Below are 25,669 nucleotides of genomic sequence, written 5' to 3'. Positions count from 1 at the left end.
CTTTTTTTCCAATCTTCCTCTGTCCAGTGTCTGTGTTCTTTTGCCCATCTTAATATTTTATTTTTATTGGCCAGTCTGAGATATGGCTTTTTCTTTGCAACTCTGCCTAGAAGGCCAGCATCCCGGAGTCGCCTCTTCACTGTTGATGTTGAGACTGGTGTTTTGCGGGTACTATTTAATGAAGCTGCCAGTTGAGGACTTGAGGCGTCTGTTTCTCAAATTAGACACTAATGTACTTGTGCTCTTGCTTAGTTGTGCACCGGGGCCTCCCACTCCTCTTTCTATTCTGGTTAGAGCCAGTTTCCGCTGTTCTGCGAAGGGAGTAGTACACAGCGTTGTACGAGATCTTCAGTTACTTGGCAATTTCTCGCATGAAATAGCCTTAATTTCTCAGAACAAGAATAGATTGACGAGTTTCAGGAGAAAGTATGCTGATGCTCCAGATACTCAACTAGTCTAAAAAAGGCCAGTTTTATCGCTTCTTTAAATCAGAACAACAGTTTTCAGCTGTGCTAACATAATTGCAAGAGGGCTTTCTAATGATCAATTAGCCTTTTAAAATGATAAACTTGGATTAGCTTACACAACGTGCCATTGGAACACAGGAGTGATGGTTGCTGATAATGGGCCTCTGTAGATATTCCATAAAAAATCTGCCGTTTCCAGCTACAATAGTAATTTACAACATTAACAATGTCTACACTGTATTTCTGATCAATTTGATGTTATTTTAAATGGAGAAAAAATTTGCTTTTCTTTCAAAAACAAGGGCATTTCTAAGTGACCCCAAACTTCTGAACGGTAGTGTAGATTCACCACATCGTATGTAGATTCACCCCATCGTATGTTGCCTGTTAAGAGAGGTGGTATAGAGACTTACCACAGTATGTGTAGATGTGATTGGACTCGGTGAAGCGCACTTTGAGGTTGTGCAGCACAGCAGGCTCGTGCAGGTAGCTGAGAGCTGTGAGGTCATTCTCCCCCACCAAGATATCAGGGTTCCGGAGGAAGGGAAGAGCGTTGTCTTTGGGTCCGATGCGGTATTCCAATGGCTGGGACAGATGTTCAAGCAAAAATGTCACAAAAAATTATTACAGCCAAGTGTTTGCATGTGTACCTGTTGTAAGGGTAAGACCCTTTTCCCTTTATCAGTTTAAATCATATTGCAGCACCATCCATAAGAATATTACAAATATTACAATCCACACAGCATATTGAATTACTGAGAAGAGAAATAATATTTTTTTTATGTTAAAGGATATGACGGCATCTAGGTGTGTATGAATCATACCTGACAATCCCACCCTGCGAGGAGTATTAAATAGGAATTGTGATCATGAGTAGGTATGTAGTGGAATATACTGCTGCTACATGAGGTGATATGAAAATCTCATTATATGCTTACGTATTGAAATTACTCTTGGCACAGTGCACTGTAATTTAATAGCTGTATATTTTACTCTCAGAGTTTGCAGTTTTCCCTTAAAAAACACAATTAATGATTTATGGCACTTAAGTTTATGAATGTGTCTGGGCACACACACACACATTAACTGCTTTAATACAGCATGATGTAAAACGCTAAATGTACAACAGCACAGCAAAATAGACTAAAGCATATTGAGTCTTGAGGCAAAGGCTATATTATCCAAAAAAGGATATGGATCTAATAACTGTGGTCTGATCCAGTGGGTAGTATATTACCGTTTCATCTTCAAGTTTGAGGTACAGGATGGGCTCTCCCTCCGTGTAGTCTTTGATGATCTCTGCAGCTCTCCACACATCCTCTGGGTCTGGGATCCACACCCGAGTGTACTGGAAAACAAGAACACATACAAATATATTTAATTTAACTAAATCAACTCATCAATTACTCTGATTATTGTTTGAACAGTTAGATAACATTCCTCCCCCATTTGCCCAAGTTCATAGACGATGTTGTGTAACTTATTGTCAATCGGAAAAAAGAGACTGTAAACTGCTGAATACTCTAGGGATGTTCAAATGATGTACAAAGATAATGCAATGAAAAAGAAAAGTAGTAATTGTTTCAACAAATGCTATAATGAAGAAATGCAGTGCCAATAGGTTGATGTGGCACAGTGGCAATATTGAGGTTGTGTTTGTGACACAACCAGCCTTGAGATATCCCAGATAGGTCTATATTGAGGTGAAAATGCTGACAGATAATTTCTTAACTCTTATTTAGGCCTACCTTTTTGATTACATAACTTAGGATCACATCCAAATTTACTTCAAGATTATTTTAGCGTTAATGACATTTACTCTAATGGGATCCCAAATCCTATCCTGAAGAGACATTCAGCAACTTATTCCATCTTCTAAAAGTATTAATTGCATCTTTCAAAAAAAAAAAGATAATTTAATAACTTTATGGAATTATTATGAGAGAAGTTTGGCCTGCTGTTGTAGATAAAGCTTTTATTTTTCTATCTATTATCAGGATGGTGGGAGTAATTACTCCCTGTGATGAATTATACAGACTATTAGGCTAACGTTACCAATCTGACATCATGTGTGCAAAGAACAGGGTCAAAGTCAGTGTGCAAAATCCAGACATGATAGATTGCCGCGAAAGAAACAGTGTTGTAGGTCGAAAACACCAACACAAGAGAGAGAAGGTATGTTTCCCATGCAATTGGTTTTTCTTTATTGGATACATGAATTCTGCTGGATGATTTGCATAGGTAGTTAGCTAGCGTTTGCTAGCTAGCCTAGTGTTGGCAAGCTAACTCTAGCTAGATAGCTGGCTAACGCTAGTTGGCATTCTTGTTGGGGGTACCAACTAGGCTAGCTAGCTAGTTACCATCTACAGAAAAGACTTGCCATGCAATCTGTTTCGTTTTTTGGTATTAGCTAGCACGCTATGTAGCTAGTTTCCTCACGTTGACTAGCTAGCTACCTAAAGCTGGAAAACATGCTATGGTCGCTACTCGCTAGCTATCTAACTACAGTAACGTTAGCTGGGGTCGATGGTCCTATCTTCCCTGAACCTTGTTCTCAGGGTATCCATACCCCAAGGGTATTAAGTGAGACATACCCAGGATGTTAAATTATGGCTGCAATCCCGCTTACGGGATGATATGACAACAGCCAGTGAAAGTGCAGGGCGCCAAATTAAAATTAAAATTCCTCAGACATACATATGTCTTATACCATTTTAAAGGTAATCTTGTTGTTAATCCCACCAAAGTGTCCGATTTCAAATATGCTTTTCAGCGAAAGCACTACAAACGATTATGTTAGGTCATACCAAACCACAATAAGCACAGCCATTTTTCCAGCGAAAGATAGCAGTCACAAAAAGCAGAAATATAGCTAAAATGAATCACTAAACTTTCATGATCTTCATCAGATGACACTCATAGGACTTCATGTTACACAATACATGCATGTTTTGTTTGATAAAGTTCATATTTATATAAAAAAATCTGAGTTTACATTGGCGCGTTACATTCACTAGTTCCAAAAACATCCAGTGATAGTGCATAGCCACATCGTTTCAACAGAAATACTCATCATAAATGTAGATGATAATACAAGTTATACACATGGAATTATAGATATACCTCTCCTTAATGCAACCGCTGTGTCAGATTTTTCAAAATAATTACAGAAAAAGCAAACCATGCAATAATCTGAGACGGAGCTCAGAACAATAGTAAAATTAGCCGCCATGTTGGAGTCAACAGAAACCAGAAAATACATGATAAATGTTTCCTTACCTTTGATGAACTTCATCAGAATGCAGTCCTAGGAATCCCAGTTCCACAATAAATGCTTGATTTGTTCGATAATGTCCGTTATTTATGTCCAATTAGCTACTTTGGTTAGCGCGTTTGGTAAACAATTCCAAAGTCACAAAGTGCGTCCACTATAACATGACGAAATGTACAAAAGTTCCGTAACAGTCAGTAGAAACATGTCAAACGATGTATTGAATCAATCTTTAGAATGTTGTTAACATACATCTTGAATAACGTTCCAACAGGAGAATTACATTGACTTCAGTTGAGCGATGGAACGGAGTTGCCTCTCACGTAAACGCGCGTGTTCAATGCGTGGTCACCTCATGGCAGTGGTGAATCATTCCTGTCTCCTTCGGCCCCCCTTCACATTAGAGTCATCAGACAAAGTTCTATTGACTGTTGACATCTAGTGGAAGCCGTAGGAAGTGAAAACTCATCCATATCTCGCTGTAATTTCAATGGGATCATGGTTGAAAATCTACCAGCCTCAGAAAAAATCCAAACAGGAAGTGGAACTTCTCAGGTTTTTGCCTGCCATATGAGTTCTGTTATACTCACAGACATAATTCAAACAGTTTTAGAAACTTCAGAGTGTTTTCTATCCATTACTAATAATAATATGCATATATTAGCAACTATGACTGAGGAGCAGGCCGTTTACCTCTGTGCACCTTTCATCCAAGCTACTCAATACTGCCCCTGCAGCCATAAGAAGTTAACGAGCTAGCTGTGTCAACACAATCACTAGTATTGTTAGCTGGATAATACAACAACTATCTAGCTATGCTTAGCTAGCTATATGCCTAAACTATAGAAGTCGTGATTTATGATAACTAGGGGCAATGTAAAGTGTCTATGCTAAATGGTCATACATTCTTCTTCTCTACCACAGATTACCACAAGGTCTCAGACTCTAGGATGGGAAAATACTTACAAGAAAGAAAAAGATTGAGACAGTTGTCGATTTCCACTGTTACGTGTAATGTTAAAAAGGAAAGAAAAAAGACAATCCCATGTTTCTAAATTAGCTAGCTTTCTAGAGAAGGGTGCAATTGTGCCCCCCAATTCGGGGAGTTCCTGCATGTGATTATACACACCATTAGGCTACCACTAATTGCATTCTGAAAATACAACTATTAGTTTCAGAAAATTGAAAAAAATCACATGAAATGAGGCATTATCAATTTCATTCAAGATCAGAACAATATTTTTTGTTTACTATTGCACTTCCACTCTCAGCACATACGTTTCACTTCACTGACGTTTAGGCCTATACTGGAGATGCAAATGATGGCAAAAATAAAAGCCATGGTCTGCTCAACAAATTATCCAAACAGTCCTCCTGACTTCCCATTCCTCAACAGATATGAAGCAGCCTTACTCCCTATTACTTTGTAGCAGTGCATTGTATGTGGGGGAAATAACAGACAAAAGAGAAAAGGAAACTTACTGTTGAGATGTATTAGCTCATCAAAAACATGGCTATATTTTCTCTGAAATCTACGAGACAGGCCAGGCTAAAACTACAGACAATAGAAACATAGTACAGTAGAGTAGGCCAACCTCAGACAGCTAAACTACATAGGGTTCACTGTGGGTGACTGACCACCAAGAAAGATCGATGTGTACATACATAAGTACAGCAGATCGCAAGTTGATTCATGTCAATTTGCTGCTAGCAGAGGAAGAGTGCCAAAACAAAGCATGAGGTGCTGACGGAACAGAAGGGCAGAGGGCTGTGAGTCATAAAGCAGCTGACTCTGCACAGGATTTAGGCTGATCAGCAACATCCCTCCAGTGCATAACTGCATCATCTCCTTTATATCACCCCAGAGAAAACACTACAGAGGAGGAGAGGGGGGAAGGGTGGTAAAAATAACTAAATCCGAAATGTTAATGAATGCTCTGACTCACCATCTTCCCTCCATTGGGCCACATTTGAAAAGGTGAGAGGATGGAATAATGTGTAGGCTATGGTTCACATATCAGCAGACTGAATAAAAGCAGTCAGGGGGATGCAGTTTATACAGTGTTATCAGCCCTGTACTCTGCAATGTCCTCTGTGTGTAAGTCAAGTGGATTTTCAACAGCTGAGCTCGGTGTGTCTCAAAATGGAGAACAAACTCTTTTTGTACGACCTTCACAACTTCATAGGAAACTTCTTAACAAGTTGTCTGTGTTTACTGTTACAGGAGGGCCTGGCTATCTCGGATTGGTGTCATCATGAGTTTGTGCTCTTCACACTAGAATCTCAGCCTGATATCAACACAGTGAGGAGGCAGAGGACACTCTCCCCAGGAGGTTAAACCTGGCATCTAGACTCAGTCACAGAGGGCCCATTCATGTTTAAACAGCAGTAAGCGTAGGCGTCACACCCCCTAACCAAGTGGTGGGCCAACTCCCCTGTAGAAATGCATTACAGATTAGACACCTACTGATGTTAGCCATGACTGGGAGGCTGAGAGATTCAACTTTGAGCGCTGGCTGTCTTCCCCCCAGGCAACACAGAGTCACAGCATATCACGGCAGGCGAGCTGACAGCAGTGCTTTTTAATCCACTTTAATAAGGAGGCAGTGGGCGGGCAGATAAATGGGGGGGAGATGTAGCGATATAAAATAACCTTGTGTAGTGCTGCAATCAACTGTGCTATCACTAATATTACACACGTTTCAGCAAGGGTCACATGGGTTTCGACTCTAGGCACACGTGAAGGTTTGTCTGAAAGTCTGAAACTTTCTCACACAACCCTAGGGAATATCTTATTCTACTGGGAGAACTATTTTGCAGCTTCCAGTAGTAGGAAATATTTTAGCTTATATTTAGCTTATTTGACTTGATCAATACCGTATTTATTACTAAGCTATTAGGCTACATATCAATACCTTATTTATTACTAAGCTATTAGGCTACATAGATAGTAGCCCAATAAAGACGGCAACTAATAGGGACAGCACTCACTTACCAACAGTCCATTTAGCTGTGTATTGGGACATAAAAACGATTCACACACCTTGACTTTATAGAGATTGATGACATTTCACAAAGGTGCTTTCTTTTTTCTCCTGATTGCAAGCTTACGCTCATGTGTTACAATACATCTCCTTTCCACAGAGTTCTTCTTTTCAAAAACAGAGTCCTTGGAAAGAGTATCCAGCAGAGCTGCAACAATCTGTGAAATGTTCCTCCTCACAGACTATGACAGAACAAACGAACTCATACAGTACATTATTTACATCCCAGCGCCAGCCTCAGGCCCCAGGTGGACACATCAGAGAAGGAAACAAACTAGCTCACTGCTAAGAAACTAAGACCCATGCTGATGTGCAACTAAACACCGGAAGATACACAAATTTGGCATTTAAACGACAATACTACAGTCCCAGTCTGCTCCAACAAATTTTAATTTGTGAGCAAATATTTCCTCAGTTACATAACATCTCCAGGGGAGGAGTCAATAGAGGAAACATGAGAGAATGAGAGGGAGCGAGGGATGGAGCTAGGGAAGAAGAGCGCAAGAAGGATGGGGGAGATAGGGAGGGAGGAAGGGGGAGATGTTTAGTCAATGCAAAATGTTTGTAAGCATTTGTGACATCCTGACACTTGTCCATTGAATCATTATTGGCAGAATGATTGAGGAGATTTTGGGCACCACTATAGGCATATACTGCAAGACGAATTCTTACTAGCCTACTCTTTTCATACACTGTTTCTTCATATGAGAGGCTATTACACTAATTGCACATCAAGAAAAGAAAGGATTTGGAAAGGGAAAGGGTAACTGTGCAGTGCCATTCCCTAAGGTTGGGTTTCAAATGTCAGTGTTACTTATTAGCTAAATTGAATGACGTATCAGAGCAGGACTTTAGGCTACTGCATAAGTCCTGTTCTGATACTGTTGAATTAAAAGCTAGTTATGAAGTTATTTCTTTGAAAAGGAAAGAACAAAGTACCTAGAGATATAGTCCCATATTTCAAATCCCATGGCAAACGTTCACTAAGTGCTCGTCCTTAGTAGGCCTTTCCATGAAATTGGATATAAACAATATCTAAAACTGACAAATAATTACAAAGCGGTACTGAAGCACCCCATCTCAGTCACTCATTGATGCAAATAACTTACTTCAGCATTACTGTGCATATGAACCTCCTAATCCAAATCACACTTGTCTGTCACTGAAATGCAAGAATCCACCACTACACAGTCTTGAGTGACTACAGTGGCCCTACAAAATAGACTAAATAGAAGAATTTATAAATAGCACGATGATGCTAAGTGAAAGGATGAACGAAAAGGCTCAGTCCCTCTCTGGATTTTGACAAAGTGCCACTGAACTGGCAATTTGACTATCCTACAGATTGGATGAAGACCTGAACGTTTGGACCATGTGATTGTAAAACAGAGCAGACATACAGTCCACAGCGGTTGCTGCAGTTATTCCTGGCTCTGCCTCTGTGGGTTTGAGTTGAGACAGCCGAATGCTCCACTCAGCCCATCACCGGGAGCGTGTGTGAGATTCAGACTGACACAATGAGGACGTGATTCAGAGTTCAGAGCCTCTCTCAGTCCACTATTGGATGGTGTCGACTAGAGGATGGATCTGCCCGGAGGAGAGTCATCATCAGGCCCGGAGCTCCAGGTTACACACCCTTTCAAAGACCACAAGGTATTTCAGGGACACATCTGAGTCATTTCACTTTGATCCTAACAAGAGTCTTAACGCTCTGCTTCAGTGGCTTCCTTCAACTACTGTATTATTCTCTGAAATCCCAGACCACATTGGCACATTATGAGATGCAACCAGTCTGTCTGGACTCTAGAGAGACTACTACTGCATCACTGATGACTTCAAAATGTAATATTTTCCCAACCAACCTACTAACGTTACTATTTGATCAATGGTTAGGCTATACTGGTGGGAGAAACTTTTAACAATTTACTGTTCAAACCTCAAAGTCAGTTGCGTTTGGGATAGGTTGGTGAATGACAAGCCACAATGGAAGGTTTGGGAGCTATGTCATAGAGCTCTGTAAATTGTCTTTTGCTTTGAGTCAAGAAACTTGCCATGAGGCCTACAGGAGGACACAGACTAACAGAGTTCAAGGAAACAACTCTGACTCCACAAAACCAATGCTGGGTCCATCCATTTCAGTCTTCAATCCACAGCCTCTTGGGAACATAGTTACTTTATAGGGGAGATCGATTTATCAGGTAACTGCCTAGATGCCTGCTGTGTCATCATGGTTTGATCTTACAGTAATTGCGGGAACACTGACACTTACTGTAAAATAAATTTCTGAAATCACCTCCCTTCCTGAATAAATTAATTTGACTGTGAATGTACAGTATAATCATCCATCACCTAATCTACTCTGCCTTTATCAGTACATCCTTCCACCACTACCAATCCATTAGTCAGCTGTCTGCATGAAATTATGGAGACACATAATAAAAATGATCAAAACCTCAAACTTGCTGGCGGCCCTTTTCACCTCCCTCGGCCCCTGGCTGCTCGGGCCAATCACACAGCAGCAGTGTCAGACCAGAGTCACGTAATCTGGTTTGATGGCACAGTTGTAGCTCTGCAGCAGCCCAGTCAGTCTCTCTCAGTGGTCTTTGCCTTTACCCAGGCTGGGCAACATTCTAGGGGCGGACACCATACTGTATGTGACTGTCATGTTTACACTGCTGAGAGAGACTGACTGGGCTGCTGCAGCGCTACAACTGTTTGCCATCAAACCAGATGACGTGACACTGGGCTGACACTGCTGCTGTCCTGTCTTCAGTCAGCTGTTCATTCCACCCCCCCAAAAAACTGTTAAGATGGCTATTTTATTTTTATGATGGTTTTCATCCATAATCATCGGTTACACAATTGTACAGTAATTGTGCCAGCCATAACAGCAGCCCCTGTTGTAGCAGTGTAAGCAACAGTAATGCTTAGGAATAACAGCAGTAGCTACCTTTATAAGTAGAGCTCACTGGTGCTGAAGTAAATCAGCTGCATTGATTGAGTCTGACTTGATTTGTACTGTAAAACTCCCTCTACCCTCTACTCCTCCTCTTTCTCTCACTCGTTACATTCCATTTCTGGTACTGGCATTCCGGCATTTTCCTTCCTTCGCTCCGCTCTTTGCTGTGTGATTTTCTTCAGGTCGAAATAACAACAAACAAGATGAAAGCCCTGTAACATGGCATAAATCATCTTCTACAGAGGCAACAACAGTATGCATGCATGCAGCTTTTGCATCAAACTTGCATCAAACCATTAGTCTATCTTATCAAACAGTCCATCACAACACTATTTCCAAATGTTTATTGCAAGTTTGGACAATCATCATTAATCAAGTAGCCAAAATCCTTTTAGAGAATTACAAGCACATACTGTACCACAGTGAGAAGGAATGTTCACAGTTATCACAGCATGCCGTAGTTAGATATAATGTGGAATTGTTGTTTCTCTTCCTAATTGTGACAATATTCACAATTGCCTCTCAAATGTCATAGATGGAACATCGGACTGAGAAATAGTTTAAGGGTGCAACAGGGTCATCCTAAGTCAACTCCTCCCTGTGCCCATTTGAGTATAATTTCTTCTTGCAGGCCTGGACATTTTAAGAACTTTGAAATATACTGAACAAAAATATAAAACGCAACATGAGCTGAAATAAAAGATCCCAAAATATTCCATATGCACAAAAAGCTTATTCTCCTCATATTTTGTGCACAAATGTGTTTATATCCCGGTCATTGAGCATTTATCTTTTGCCAGGATAATCCATCCACCTTACAGGTGTGGCATATCAAGAAGCTGATTAAACAGTATGATCATTACACAGGTGCACCTTGTGCTGGGGACAATAAAGAGCCACTCTAAAATAGTTCAGTTTTGTCATACAACACAAGGCCACAGATGTCTCAGGTTGAGGGAGCATTCCTGCTGACTGCAGGAATGGCTACCAGAGCTGTTGCCAGAGAATGTTAATGTTCATTTCTCTACCAATGTTGTTTTTGAGATTTTGGCACTACGTCCAGCCGGCCTCACAACCGCAGACCACATGTAACCACGCCAGCCTAGGACCTCCACATCCGACCACCTGAACAGCTGGTGAAACTGTGGATTTTCACAAACAAAAATATTTTGCACAAACTGTTGTTTTGCAGAAACCATCTTGGGGAAGGTCATCTGAGTGCTCGTCGTCCTCACCAGGGTCTTGACCTGACTGCAGTTCAGCGTCGTAACCAACTTCAGTGTGCAAATGCTTACCTTCGATGGCCACTGGCACGCTGGAGAAGTGCGCTCTTTGCATACGAATCCCGGTTTCAACTGCACCGGGCAGATGGCAGACAGCGTATATGGCGTTGTGTGGGCGAGCGGTTTGCTGATATCAAAGTTGTGAACAGAGTGCCTGATGGTGGCGGTGGGGTTATGGTATGGGCAGGCACAAGCTACAGACAACGAACACAAATGCATTTTATCGATGGCACAGAGATACCATAACGAGATCCTGAGGCCCATTGTCGTGCCATTAATTTTCCGACATCACCTCATGTTTCAGCATGATAATGCATGGCCCCATGTCGCAAGGATCTGTACACAATTCCTGGAAGCTGAAAGTGTTCCAGTTCTTCCATGGCCTGCACACTCACCAGACATGTCACCCATTGCGTTTGGGATGCTCTGGATTGACGGCATGTTCCAGTTCCTGCCAATATTCAGCAACTTCGCACAGCCATTGAAGAGGAGTGGGACAACGTTCCACAGGCCACAATCAACAGCCTGATCTTTAATGACTTGTTACTTTAATTTCTTATCCGTATTTTTTTTAACTGCATTGTTGGTTAGGGTCTCATAAGTAAGCATTTCACTGTGAAGTCTACACCTGTTGTATTCGGCGCATGTGACTAATACAATATGATTTGATTTGGCTGATACTCCTCCTGATACGTAAATGTTTTGATTCAATTAGTGTCACAATGGACCTCTACATGTCCCACGGCAAGGCTTAGAAAAAACAACAAAACAAAGCAACCTAAACATACGGTACTTATGGTATGTAAGTTATGCTTACTGAGTACTGTAGTAGTACTTTTTTATTTTATTTATTTAACTAGGCAAGTCAGTTAAGAACAAATTCTTATTTACAATGACGGCCTAGGAACAGATATGTACCTTGTCAGCTCAGGGATTCAATCTAGCAACCTTTCGGTTACTGGCCCAAAGCTCTAACCACTAGGCTACCTGCCACACTAGTACTGTAGTGTATGCCTTTATTAAGAAGCCTGGTGCTTAGCCCATAGCTAAGAAAAATTATGAGTTATGAGCTGACACTCAAATTTGAATTATGAGTTTGTTTCATAAGCTAAGGCATTTAGGGAAATATTGAACATTAGGGATTTTTTTAGAACATATTTATGCAAGTAATCATTTCTTCCGTGACTTATATAAAAGCCTAAGGGGAGCTCACTTGGCAAAAAAATCTATTTTGATGCCAGAGCAGTGAGGGCACTGATTGGCAGGTGTTCTCTCTGCAGTTGGTTCTCTCCAAATCATGTTTCTCAGATGGTGTGCTGAGGCATTGCAAGTTGTCCTTGCTAGTTCCCGATCAAACCATCTTTAATTATGGACCAACACTGATAGCCCAAACACAGTAGGGGGAAAGCCAAGTTCCTCTGCCAATGTGAACAAAAGACAGCCTACATCAGACCCATTTCCACACTGATTAAACTGGGATTAGTTAGAATCTGTGGTTCTTGTTAAACATGGACATGATTAACCATTCTCCAGATTTCAAACTCTTCAAAAAACGAGTTGAAATGCAAAATGAAGAACTTTATAATTAGTGCCGTGGGTGCAATCTAACGTCGGCCCATCGCCATTTGAAGTGAGGACAAGGAGACCGTGCTAAATGAATGCGGAACCTAGATGAATGGAAAGCTGCAGTGGCTTTGTGACAGATCTGAAGATGTCTTTTTGCTTAATACTTCTGTTCTGATGCCACACCCTGTCCCACCCACCCCCTAAAAACACACCAGTATACATACAATAGCCTACCCACACACTTTGCCAAGCCATTCTTCACCTGAGAAACCAACATCAAACCCGAATGCACGAGCATCATTTACCCTGAAGTGACCTCCCATAGGCCAATTACGCCACTCCTTTCCTCTGTCTCAACATATACATCACCCTCCTAAACCAAGCCAATCTATCCTCTCTGCCCTTAGATGTGGTTCATACAGAAGTCATCAGAATCACAATCAACAACAGTTAATGGCCAACTAATCCTTGTTGATAGGATATTGTGGTGGTGTTCAGATAGGCCCATATCTGTAATGTATTCTATAGGTCTTCTCTAAATTGTATGCTGTTAATGAATGTGACCATATTTGGGGAGAATTTCATTTTGGAGGCAGTTGTTTAAATTTGGTCTGTTCTGCCATGTCAAATACTGCTGTGGTGAAACTTTAGTGAAGACTGATCGTAATGAGCCCCAAGCATGTCTCTGAATGACACGTTTTTAAATGACACTCAGCTGAGTATGTGTACCTCTACGCTCCTCTCTCCCAGTCCTTCCTTTTCCACTGTGAAACAAAAAGAAACACAACTGCATATTGGGCGGAAAGAAGTTTATCCTAGAAATATTGTTCCCAATTTTTATAAAATACACACAATTGGCCTAGGGTCGTCCGAGTTTGGTCGGGGTAGGCCGTCATTGTAAATAAGAATTTGTTCTAAACTGACTTGCCTAGTTAAATAAAAAATGTTTTATAAAAAAAATAGGACCATATATGGTAATGAAACTCCCATGACTTGTGATGTTTTGCATCACAGACCACATTACTACAGTTCATCAGAATTCAATCACAAAGAAGCAGTTAGCTCAGCAAAAAAGAAGGGATTCTGCACTCAGACATCAGCCTAAATAATAGGAGACATCAACAAAACGAGGACATAGTAGCACCATGATTCTTCCTAGTAGAGACACAATAGCTAAGAGCTCATCTTGTCATGACATGAGGTACAGAGAGGGTAGTCAAAGCATTACCTGGAGTGATTGTAGGGCCGGGACGATAGCAGTATTGCGATACTCGTTAGTATCGTGGCAAAGAAACAAAACACAAAGCAGATTAGTTATTTAGGAAAACAGCCCTAATGTCGCAAACAGACATCATTATGTTGTCATCTAGAATCAAATGTATTTATTTTCCAAGCTATAGCACACAATATTTTACATTCAGCAGCTTTTTAAAGGATCAAAGGGTTAGGTTTGCTTCGTGTTTTTATTTTTGCAATACTGCTATATTTGCTATCCACCAACAGCTGTTGTTGTGAGTAATACATGCAATCAGTGCTATTTAGCAAACTGACAATGTAGCCCGTGGTCATGAAAGAGTGATGCCATTGCTTATTGTTGAGTACAAAACACAGGCTCAATGAGGATAGGATAGAATAAGACTATAACCCTGCATCCATTCACTTAGTAATGGCTTTGACTACTAATTAGCTGAGCACTACTCTCTCCCTGCCTCTTTCTCTCCTTCTGATCACTCCATCACACTTCCAGCAGACTTAATGAAATTGCTTTTTTTTATTACCATCGGCTGCTGCACTGGGTCGATACAATCAAGCAAGAGTTGGTCTTGCTTGCTTTGTAGGTGTCCGAAAACACAGAAGAGATACACAAGGATGTTTATGATCTCTACAAGGAAACATTGTCACGCCCTGACCATAGTTTGTTTTGTATGTTTCTATGTTTTGTTTGGTCAGGGTGTGATATGAGTGGGCATTCTATGTTGTTTGTCTAGTTTGTCTATTTCTATGTGTTTGGCCTGATATGGTTCTCAATCAGAGGCAGGTGCTTGTCGTTGTCTCTGATTGGGAGCCATATTTAGGTAGCCTGTTTTGTATTGTGGGTTGTGGGTTATTGTTCCTGTTTTATGTGTACTTGTGTTCACGTTACGGGACTGTTTCGTCGTCGTTTGTTTGTTGTTTTTTTGTTTTTGTTTTGTTCAAGTATTCTATTAAAATGAATACTCACCACGCTGCATCTTGGTCCTCCTCTCTTTCGCCCGACGAAGAACGTTACAGAATAACCCACCACCAAAGGACCAAGCAGCGTGGTAACGGGCAGCAGCAGCAGCAGCAGCGATCGCAGGACTCCTGGACCTGGGAGGAGATTCTGGACGGCAAGGGACCCTGGGCACAGGCTGGAGAATATCGCCGCCCTCAGGAAGAGCTGGAGGCAGCCAAAGCCGAGAGGCGGTGGTATGAGGAGAAAGCACGAAAGCGCGGCTGGAAGCCAGAGAGGCAGCCCCAAAAATGTATTGGGGGGGGGGGGGGGGGGGGCACACGGGGAGTGTGGTTAAGTCAGGTAGGAGACCTGAGCCAACTCCCCGTGCTTACCGTGGAGAGAGAGGGACCGGGCAGGCACCGTGATATGCCGTGAGGCGCACGGTGTCCCCGGTGCGCAGGCATAGCCCGGTGCGGTACATAGCAGCGCCTCGTTTCGGCCGGGCTAGAGTGGGCATCGAGCCAGGTGCCATGAAGCCGGCTCAGCGCATCTGGTCTCCAGGGCGTCTCCTCGGGCCGGGGTACATGGCACCAGCCCTACGCATGGTGTCCCCGGTTCGCCAGCACAGCCCAGTGCGGGTTATTCCACCTCGCCGCACTGGCCTGGCTACGGGGAGCATTCAGCCAGGTAGGGTTGGGCAAGCTCGGTGCTCGAGACCTGTAGTGCGCCTCCACGGTCCGGTCTATCCGGTGCCTCCTCCACGCACCAGGCCTCCGGTGGCAGCCCCCCGCACCAGGCTGTCTCTCCGTTTCCTCTCTACAGGTACTCCCTCCTGTCCAGTGCCGCCTGAGTCTCCCTCCTGTCCAGCGCCGCCTGAGTCTCCCTCCTGTCCAGCGCCGCCTGAGCCGCCCGTCTGTCCAGCGCCGCCTGAGCCGCCCGTCTGTCCAGCGCCGCCTGAGCCGCCCGTCTGTCCAGCGCCGCCCGTCGGTCCAGCGCCGCCTGAGCCGCCTGTCTGTCCAGCACCGCTTGAGCCGCCCGTCTGTCAGGAGCCGCCCGTCAGTCAGGAGCCGCCAGAGCCGCCGTCAGTCAGGAGCCGCCCGTCAGTCAGGATCCGCCAGAGCCGCCCTTCAGTCAGGAACCGCCAGAGCCGCCCGTCAGTCAGGAGCCGCCAGATCCGCCAGTCAGTCAAAAGCCGCCAGTCCGGAGCTGCATCTCAGTCCGGAGCTGCCCCTCAGTCCGGAGCTGCCCCTCAGTCCGGAGTTGCCCCTCAGTCCAGAGGCGCCCCTCAGTCCAGACGCGGTCCTCAGTCCAGACGCGGTCCTCAGTCCAGTGGGGCCCTTTATTAGGGTTGCCAGTCCAAGGTCGGCGGCGAGGGTCGCCACTCCTAAGAGGCCACTGAAGCGTGTAATGACTATGGTGGAGTGGGGTACACGTCCCGCGCCAGAGCCGCCACCGCGGACAGATGCCCACCCAGACCCTCCCCTATAGGTTTAGGTTTTGCGGCCTGAGTCCGCACCTTGGGGGGGGGGGGGTACTGTCACGCCCTGACCATAGTTTGTTTTGTATGTTTCTATGTTTTGTTTGGTCAGGGTGTGATATGAGTGGGCATTCTATGTTGTTTGTCTAGTTTGTCTATTTCTATGCGTTTGGCCTGATATGGTTCTCAATCAGAGGCAGGTGTTTGTCGTTGTCTCTGATTGGGAGCCATATTTAGGTAGCCTGTTTTGTATTGTGGGTTGTGGGTTATTGTTCCTGTTTTATGTGTACTTGTGCTCACGTTACGGGACTGTTTCGTCATCGTTTGTTTGTTGGTTTTTTGTTTTTGTTTTGTTCAAGTATTCTATTAAAATGAATACTCACCACGCTGCATCTTGGTCCTCCTCTCTTTCGCCCGACGAAGAACGTTAAAAACATGGATGATCCGTCTTTTAACTTCATTATTCAAATGAGTGTGTGCGTGTGTTTACGCTCACGCATGGCCATGGACTGACAGAATTGTCGTCAGGATGGTACCTTATGCTGTGCTATGCTGTGCTATGCAGAACAGAAGAGACAGAAAAACTAACACATAGCCATAGATCAGAGCTGAACGTCAGACATCTGATTCATAACAGTGAGAATAGTCAATAATACACTGGATGCAATAGTAGTAGAGCCGGCATGATAAACCGGAAAACACTGACCATACCGATCACTTATCGCAGGCATTTTGCTGATTACGGTCAGAACAATAAGAAGCCTATACTAGAGAAATGTGAAGTTTGAAATGAAATACATTTGCTAATATGTGTGATTGTTAATGGGACAATTGACCGCTTCAACAATCAAAATAGTAGTAGTTGAAATTATCATTTTAAACTGGTGCACATTAATGTTACAAATGTGTTGTTCTATTTATCGTTATCACATCAATTCAGGCAGCCTTCTCCAACCAATACTGATAATCTAAAGAGAGACATAAAACAACCTTTAAAAACAACAGCCAGATAGGTGGTACGTTTCTGGAAGCAGGCTCCACCTGTATAGGTGGGTGAAAGGAGGGAAATAGGGGGGAGGAGAAGCAGAGAATAACATTGAGAAAAAGTTGCACTACCGGTTTCCCTTGTGACCCTGATGAAGTAATGTTTTTTGTGTAACGTCTAACAATGAGTGTTTTAAAATGGATTTGCCTTTTTGATACTACCGGTATCCATGTCAGTCAACCAACCTGGACTTCAACAGCAACACTGACAGTAACACTGATTAAACTCATGAGATTGAGAGGTTATAGCACTACTATAACCATACTAGTGGTAAAATAAATATGTTGGTAAACGCTCATTGCCATTCGCGGTGAGTAAAGTAACGCTACCTATACTTTCAATGCATTTTTCTGCAAAAGGTGGGTAAACACTCGCTCAAAATAAAAATGGTGCGTAATAGCCGTTTATGTGTGTTTACCCCACAATACACCAGCGAATATAAGACTGGATATTTTGCCATCATATTATTACAAACATGTCACTTATGATTTATTTATTTTAAATCTAAATTACAGCTAGGCTAACCTTTGGACTGTCGACAAAAATTTGTACTCAAACTTTCATTGCTGAAAGAATATGTTTTCATTAGGCCTTTTCTGTGAATTATGAATGTGTTTTGTAACAGTACAGTAGGTGAAAATCATCTTATCTATGGGATAAGTTGGACTCTGAGGGCAGTAAATGAGAGAACTGGTAATGAAAATCAGACGTGAGTAGAGAGAGAGAAGGTTAACCTGAACAGACTATTCTCAGGGTTCATTAAAAGACACTTTATAACTGGTGAAGTAAACACACACAGGTAAGATGAAAACCCTGAGAATAGAACTACAGTGTTCTATCCTTCCGTTCCAGTGCTGCTAATGTCCCGCCCTGCTATGATGTGTGTCAGCACAATGACTAGTACCTGAGAGGGCCCAAAATCTGTCTTCTCCAGCAAGTGGCGTTTTTCCTTATTTAAAAAATAAGGAGTTTTTGTATGGAGGTCAATGAGAGTGTTGAATTTGGTCAACGAAAAATGGAATGGCCACTTATATCAAAGGCGTGCCTGTTCACATGTGTATCTGCCCTTTCATTGACTAGAATGGTCCCATCTGATCTTGCCTCCTCCCTCTCAGGGGGAGTGGGATATGCAAAAAAACAAATGTCCAATTTGTTCATGTGTGAAATAGGAAAAATGTAAGTACCCAACTAATTATTATTTAAGTGTCTGCTTCATGGCAAAATTCTCCACTGCTTCTTTAATGTGTGGCTTACTGTACATTTATGGTTAACTTCCCTTCAGCTACGATACAAATCGGACCAAAACACTGTCTTCTGGTGTCTACAATGAAATGTCTGTGTGGGAGTATGAAAGAGCCTTTAGAATATGCATGTCTCTAAGTTGGCTCTGAAAGCAAGTGGCTCATTGACAGCCACCCTATTACCAATTATGACAGGAAAGTACTGCTGGCATGTCTAAAAAATAAGGTATGGAGCAGCATTACCGCATTATCTCATAGCTTTCGACATCTTGCAACTGTAAGCAACTCTGGATAAAAGCGTCTGCTAAATGACAAAAAGACAGCAGGGATTCAAACTGAAGAACCCAGTTCCTACATTTGAATATAAAAATGCATTTTATCAAACACAACTATGCTACATTTAACTCTGGGACCCTCAGGATGACAAATCAGAACAAGATTACTGAATGTAAGTAAATGATCTACAGTTGAAGTCGGAAGTTTACATACACTTAGGTTGGAGTCATTAAAACTCGTTTTTCAACCACTCCACAAATTTCTTGTTAAGAAACTATAGTTTTGGCAAGTCGGTTAGGACATCTACTTTGTGCATGACACAAGTAATTTTTCCAACAATATTTACAGACAGATTATTTAACTTATAATTCATTGTATCACAATTTCAGTGGGTCAGAATTTTACATACACTAAGTTGACTGTGCCTTTAAACAGCTTGGAAAATTCCAGAAAATTATGTAATGGCTTTGAAGCTTCTGATAGGCCAATTGATATCATTTGAGTCAACTGGAGGTGTACCTGTGGATGTATTTCAAGGCCCATTTACTAGGATTAAATGTCAGGAATTGTGAAAAACTGAGTTTAAATGTATTTTGTGTATGTAAACTTCCAACTTCAACTGTACCTTCAGAGGTGAATGTATCAAACCAGTTGCCGTGCTAAAAGTGTTGTGCACTCCCCTCAAACAGCAGTATGCTATTTTTTCACTGTAACAGCTACTGTAAATTGGACACTGCAGTTAGATTAACATGAATTTAAGCTTTCTGCCCATATAAGACATGTCCTGTAAAGTTGGCGGTTATTTACAACATTAGCGCACGCTAGCAACAACCGTCCCGGTTTAGGGACACCAATCCCGTAGAGATTCAGCATAATTTATTCACATCACTTCAATCAAATATTTGTTTTATTTGATTTCATTCCAAGTCATCATTTCATCTCTTTTTCTCCCCAATTGGTAGTTACAGTCCCGTCCCATCGCTGCAACTCCCGTAGACTCGGGAGAGGCGAAGCCCCCAAAACACAACCCAGCCAAGCCACACTGCTTCATAACACAACAACCACTTAACCCGGAAGCCAGCCGCACCAATGTGTCAGAGGAAACGCTGTACACCTGGCAACCATGTCAGCATGCATTGTGCCCGGCCCGCCACAGGAGTCGCTAGTGTGTTGGGACAGGAACATTCCTGCCGGCCAAACCCTCCCCTAACCCGAACGAGGCTGGGCCAATTGTGCGCCGCCCCATGGGTCTCCCGGTCACGGCCGGCTACGACAGAGCCTGGACTCGAACCAGACCACTGCGCCACTTGGGAGGCCATCTCATCTCTGTAGAGCTGCTGCCTTCAATGTAGTTCTTCAATGTAAATAAGGCATACTTTGACTGCTGAATACCAACTATCCAATCACTTAGATCATGTATTTTCAAGTAGATAAAGCATCGCAAGTCACAGACAAAAGAGTCTCTGTGTCTGCTCCACACAGATCAAGACCGGACAAGTAAGCAGGTGTGCAATGGTTTATGGTCATTGTAGTTAATTACCACATTTTCTGTGCTAAAATAGGTAGAAACCACAACATCGCACAGTTCGGGCTTGATCTGATTTGGAATTCAAATAATCGAACCGACGTTGGTCAATTAGTTGTTTAAAAACTGAAAAATAACCAACATTTGGTTAATCGCTCAGCACTATAGGTTATTAACTGAGGAGTGCAGTTTGAGAACACACATATAGGACTGTTAATGTACTGCAATCTAGTACCAAAACTAAACATAAAAGCTAGATGGATTGCCAATTGGTTGACATTGAACTGGCCCAGCGAGAAAAAATTATGACGAATCTTCGTATAAAATATCATACAGACAGGGTAGAATATTGCATAGAGATGTCATGTTCCGCAAGGCAAAGGGTCATGGATGAGAGCACCGAGCAGGAATAACTAGAGAGGAGAGATACTCTGATGACAATGCATACAGGTGTATCTTTAGTGTTTTACAATGTCACAGTCCTATTTTAACTACCAATCCACAAAAGGAAAATGTTTACAAAAGGTTTAGTTATTTATTCACATGACAAAGCTTGACTGGTCTGTCCCGGAGTACAGTTTGAGAGAGAGGGAAGTAACCAATGTTCCCTCAAAAAAAAATCAGCAATGAGCCAATTTCAGCTAAGAGCAAACTTCAAGTTCTGAAAAATCTGTGTCACTTCTGGTTTGAGTTTGAGTTTATTATATTTTTACAGGGATAGTGCACATTAATCAACGTTTCAGTAAAAGTGCTGGTTTTAGCCAGTCGGCTAATTTTCAACCGCAGTCCCTGGGCAGGTTATTAAAAACAATTACAATACAGACTATCAATGAGCAGTGAGCACATGCAGAGCAATATAGGACAAGCAAGACATAGCATACAGACAGCGCAACATAGCACAAAAAGCAACAAGACAAAATCCATAAAAGCAACAAAGTGTTTCCACATCTCACAAGCTACAGACAACAGACAACATAGAAAGCGGCAATACACAGCTAGGGATTATGTTCACAAATCTGATTGACCTTGAGCCATGTCTTCATGTTATTTGTGAAAGTGTGATAGGTGGTGCAGTTATGTGTGTCTGATGGCAGTGTATTCCAGACATGGGAAGCTCTCACAGAGAAAGCGGATTTACTAAAAGTGCTTTTCCTTAAGGAAACTATACAGTCACCTCTCATGGCAGACCTTGTGGATCTGCTGCCATATGTTTGGGTTTTCTGCTTAAAAAAAAATACTGAGTGGAGGGGGAGCCAGGCCATTTAGGATCTTGAATACAAGACATGTGTCGGTGTATTGCACAAGATTTTCCCAACTCAGGAGCTCATGCTTTCTGAGGATGTAACAGTGATGATGGCTATTGGGCTTCCTATCAAGCACTTTGAGAGCCTGTTTGTAGACAGACTGAATGGGTTTTAATGTTGTACAGCAAGCTTGGGCCCAACTAGTCAAGCAGTATGTTAAGTGGGGGAGTATCATAGATTTGAAGTACAGTTTTGCTACCTCTGTAGTCAAACAATTTCGTATAAATCGGAAATGAGCTAGGTTGAATTTGGTTATTTGAATTACCTTTTTCACCTGCTTTTTAAAAGAGGGGTTGGAATCAAGTATGTTGCCAAGGTACTTAAAATCAGATACCACCTGGAGCTTCTCCCCTGACACATAGACATCTGGCTCAGTAGCATCTGTTGCCCTCTTTGTGAAGAACATGCATGTTTTTTTTCACATTGAAATGCAAACAAGAGTCACTGAACCACTTTGTAACCTGGGCTATTACAGTAGTGAGTTCTTGTGCAGCTTGTTGTTTGCTCTTTGCATGCACATATATCACTGTATAATTTGCATACATTTCAACTTCAGACCCAGTACAGACAGAAGGCAGATCATTAATGTACAGGCTGAACAGGAGGGGCCCCAGTATTGACCCTTGGGGCACACCCACATCATAGCTAAGAGTGGGCGACAGCTCATTGCTCACTCTGACACACTGAGTTCTGCATTCAAGGTATGATTTCATTCATCTCATGCACATGGTGCGCATTTACTTTGAACACTGAGGCTGTTATGCTTTAACTTACAGTTATAACACAGTGTCCAAGTACTACTGTGGTTATTTGATCATAATGTAGGCCTATCAGAGTGGCTTACCATACAAAACAATGGAGAAAATGCATCCCATAACATTTTAACATGGAAATAGCTGTTCTATCATTTAGCCTACAGTAGCTGCCAATGTGTAGTGTTCAATGTAGGCCAACATTCCATGAGATAAAAAACAAACAAACATGTACAGTAGGGATTGACATTCACCTGTACACTTGTCCTTCAGACAAGGTGGTGACTGAACATGTTGTTGTTTGATGTAAGAAACCACTTTACAAAATAAAATTAATTATTCTTCCCATACCATTATTACAGAGAATCAGACAAATTATGCTACCCTCTGCATGTTTATTGGCTACTTAGTTTATTCAAGCCCGTCTCCAAATACAACACTGCCCCTTTAAGAAATAAAAAAGGCTCTTTATCTGACTTGTTTTTCAAAGATGGCTAGACGCACACATTTTGTGCTCTTGTAGGAAGCAACAACTCCCCCATTGCTAACTAGAAATTTGCTTTAACTTGGCTAATAACTCACTTACTAGCAAAGAATATGAACAAATGTGCACGTGGCTACATGCAGCTCTCACTTAGATCTCAAAACAAGCGCATCTACTCACGACCACTCATGTTGTAACACAGTCCAGTTCAAAGTGAATGGCACAGATCCATATGGCAATGGTCTATTTACAGATAGGGATACAGCAGCTCTGACTGGTTATGGTGCACTGGTCTGTGTAGAGTATGGGCCTGAGTAGTGCCTGTCAATGCAATAGAATCTTTCTCCAATGCGCTCTGCCTACAAGAAAATATCTTGCATAAATCGTTTTGTTTTGGTATGTTGCATTGAAAATGGCTAATATTGCGTTGATTCGATCACAATTCCCACGGTAAAGGGAAACGTAGATAGTGTTAACTACTTCCAATGTCCCAGAGAAGGAACATTGGAAGTAACTACTACATAAGTAGAACAATATTGAGGAAAAGGTGTAACCTGCATGTTTAGACAATAGACTTAACTGAAAAAGCCATTTCCTCAACAAGTAAAACGTTTCTAAAGAGTTCTAAAGAAAACAACAGCTATTTTTGTAATTTCTGCAGTGGAATGTGGAACTGGATTTTGAGTCATGTAGACTAGAGGATTAGTGACAAATAATGTATGTAACCTGATTCTGTTCTTCTCAATCCAATAACTTCAAAGACATCTCTTTTTCAACAATTTGGCTAGGTTTCTTCCTGAAACGAGTAATTCCGGTGATGCTGCACACAAATATCCTAGGTTAATCAATGCATAGGCCTACACCACAAGGAATTATAATAACAATGGTAACAAAATACAATTTCTTTGCTTAGGCATAATATTCATAATACTTATTTTAAACACATCAATCAAAGTCAAAGAGCATGCCGGTAGCATATCTATTGTCTGTACTGTAAACATCACAAATTCCACAAAGGGTATCAGCAGTTTTCGGTCAGCATTTGTCCTAAAGGCTCTATGCTTTTGAGTATATCATCGGGAGATGCTTCATTCAATCTCAATGAAAATCAAGGATAGCCAAAGATGCATGAAATGGGTAAGTACTAGGAGTGAAAAGTGGGAATCTGAAAGGACCACATTTGTGTATTGGTGTCAGCTCAAGTAATTGTTGCATGTTCATTCAACTGTGGGGGCCCCATGTTTGAATAACTAGTGTTGTTTAATGTGTTACTGCATACAGTATGCTACCTCCAGAAATAGAATATCCACATAATTCATGATTACCACAACCCAATTTCTTCACAAAGCAACTTCAGCAAAAATTGCAAGTATCCCAATGTTCAAGACTCACTGTTGCCTGAGAGATCAAATCACAGATTATGAATGATTTAGCTAGCTCATTTTTCCATTCATAAAATAATAAAATGTAGTTATTCTAGCTAAAGACTTGTCAGTATTGAAACATATTTATTTGACTATTATGGACACAACTAGGTCATGCAGTAGTCCACAGGGCTAGAAGACAAGCCAGTACAACAGGGGCGTATTCATTACGCCAATTCTGTTGCTAAACGTTTCTTAAACGGGAGCATGCGGAACGAAACAGGGAGAGACCGATCTGCATTTGTCCAATAGAAACGCTCGTTTTAGGTGCAAACCTGTTTGATTAATGACTACGGCCCGATACCAGAACGAAACTTGCTCGTGCACCTGTCAAACAAGCTGCAATGTCACATCTGAGCAAAGACTCACTGGGACTGCGCTCGAGGCTCGATTTATTTTTTAACATTTGTCATTTCACCTGCATTGAAATACATGACATCGCAGCGGGGAATTCGCTACAATGGCGAATTCTACAATTCAATCCTATTGTCACTATAGATATGATGGCCCAAAATGTTACAATTATGTATCAATGATGTAACAAGAAATCAAACTGTAGCTATAGCAATAGGATAACAAATGTATAGAGAACCAATGATTGTACAAATCACTCACCTTTGAATATAACTCGTTTACGGACATGGTCCAACAACAAGAGCACTCTCCAACAATATCACCGAAACTACGGGAGCATGGAGAAGCACCGCACTATTTATAAACGATAATATCTCATAATTGTTGATAATCTCAAAGTTTTTTCATCTAATTAGAATTGTCATATTCCCGAATTCCAGAGTTGAGCTAAATGTGTTTGCCACTTCTGACCCCTTTCCTGGTGACGGCAGGTGTCTTCCTTGGATGAGTTGTCGAACAACTCAGTTTTGCTTGATCACCCTCATATTCCTCAAAAATGAAAAACGCCAAAGATTTACGACTTGATATGGGTATGCTACCCAGCCCAATGTAGGCTACAAGTGCAAATACATACACTATAAATAGTTTAATAATAGCTTCCCTTTAGTTAATCGCCGTTATACCCATGGACTCAGTCATGTTGACTGGTAATTTACAGAGCCTCATGCACGTTCAGAGTCCGCACGAGACCCCATCTGGCTCATCAGCGCACTACAGTGTATTCGACATTCTAAATTAGAAAGACCAGTGGGGGGATAACCGGGACACAAGAAACATTTTATTTGTGTGTGGGGGGGGGGATCTTAATTAAATGTAACCTTTTTCCTCCACAAAATCTTAATAAACATGATGTGCCTATAGTTATGTTGGAGAGGGGTAACTAATAATGAAACATCTTCATATAGCCTTAGTTCATGCCATAATTTAATCTAATTAGATATTT

The 25,669-nt window shown here is 41.9% G+C and overlaps 1 protein-coding gene across 2 annotated transcripts in view; it reads right to left on the bottom strand.

The window, feature by feature from the left end:
- LOC139552509 (unconventional myosin-Vb-like) overlaps positions 1-25,669 on the bottom strand; it is an 83,970-nt gene that overhangs the window by 57,723 nt on the left and 578 nt on the right. For both annotated transcript variants that reach the window (XM_071364351.1, XM_071364433.1), the window contains exons 2-3: positions 1,705-1,815; positions 881-1,052 (exon numbers count right to left, since the gene is read on the bottom strand). In XM_071364351.1, the coding sequence (XP_071220452.1) occupies positions 881-1,052; positions 1,705-1,815 (283 nt within the window). The remainder of the gene's footprint in view (positions 1-880; positions 1,053-1,704; positions 1,816-25,669) is intronic.

The sequence above is a fragment of the Salvelinus alpinus genome, chromosome 1 (assembly GCF_045679555.1).
Source record: "Salvelinus alpinus chromosome 1, SLU_Salpinus.1, whole genome shotgun sequence".
NCBI lineage: Eukaryota > Metazoa > Chordata > Actinopteri > Salmoniformes > Salmonidae > Salvelinus > Salvelinus alpinus.
The sequence above is the reverse complement of the archived record's forward strand: the minus strand, read 5'-3'. Positions and strand labels throughout refer to the sequence as shown.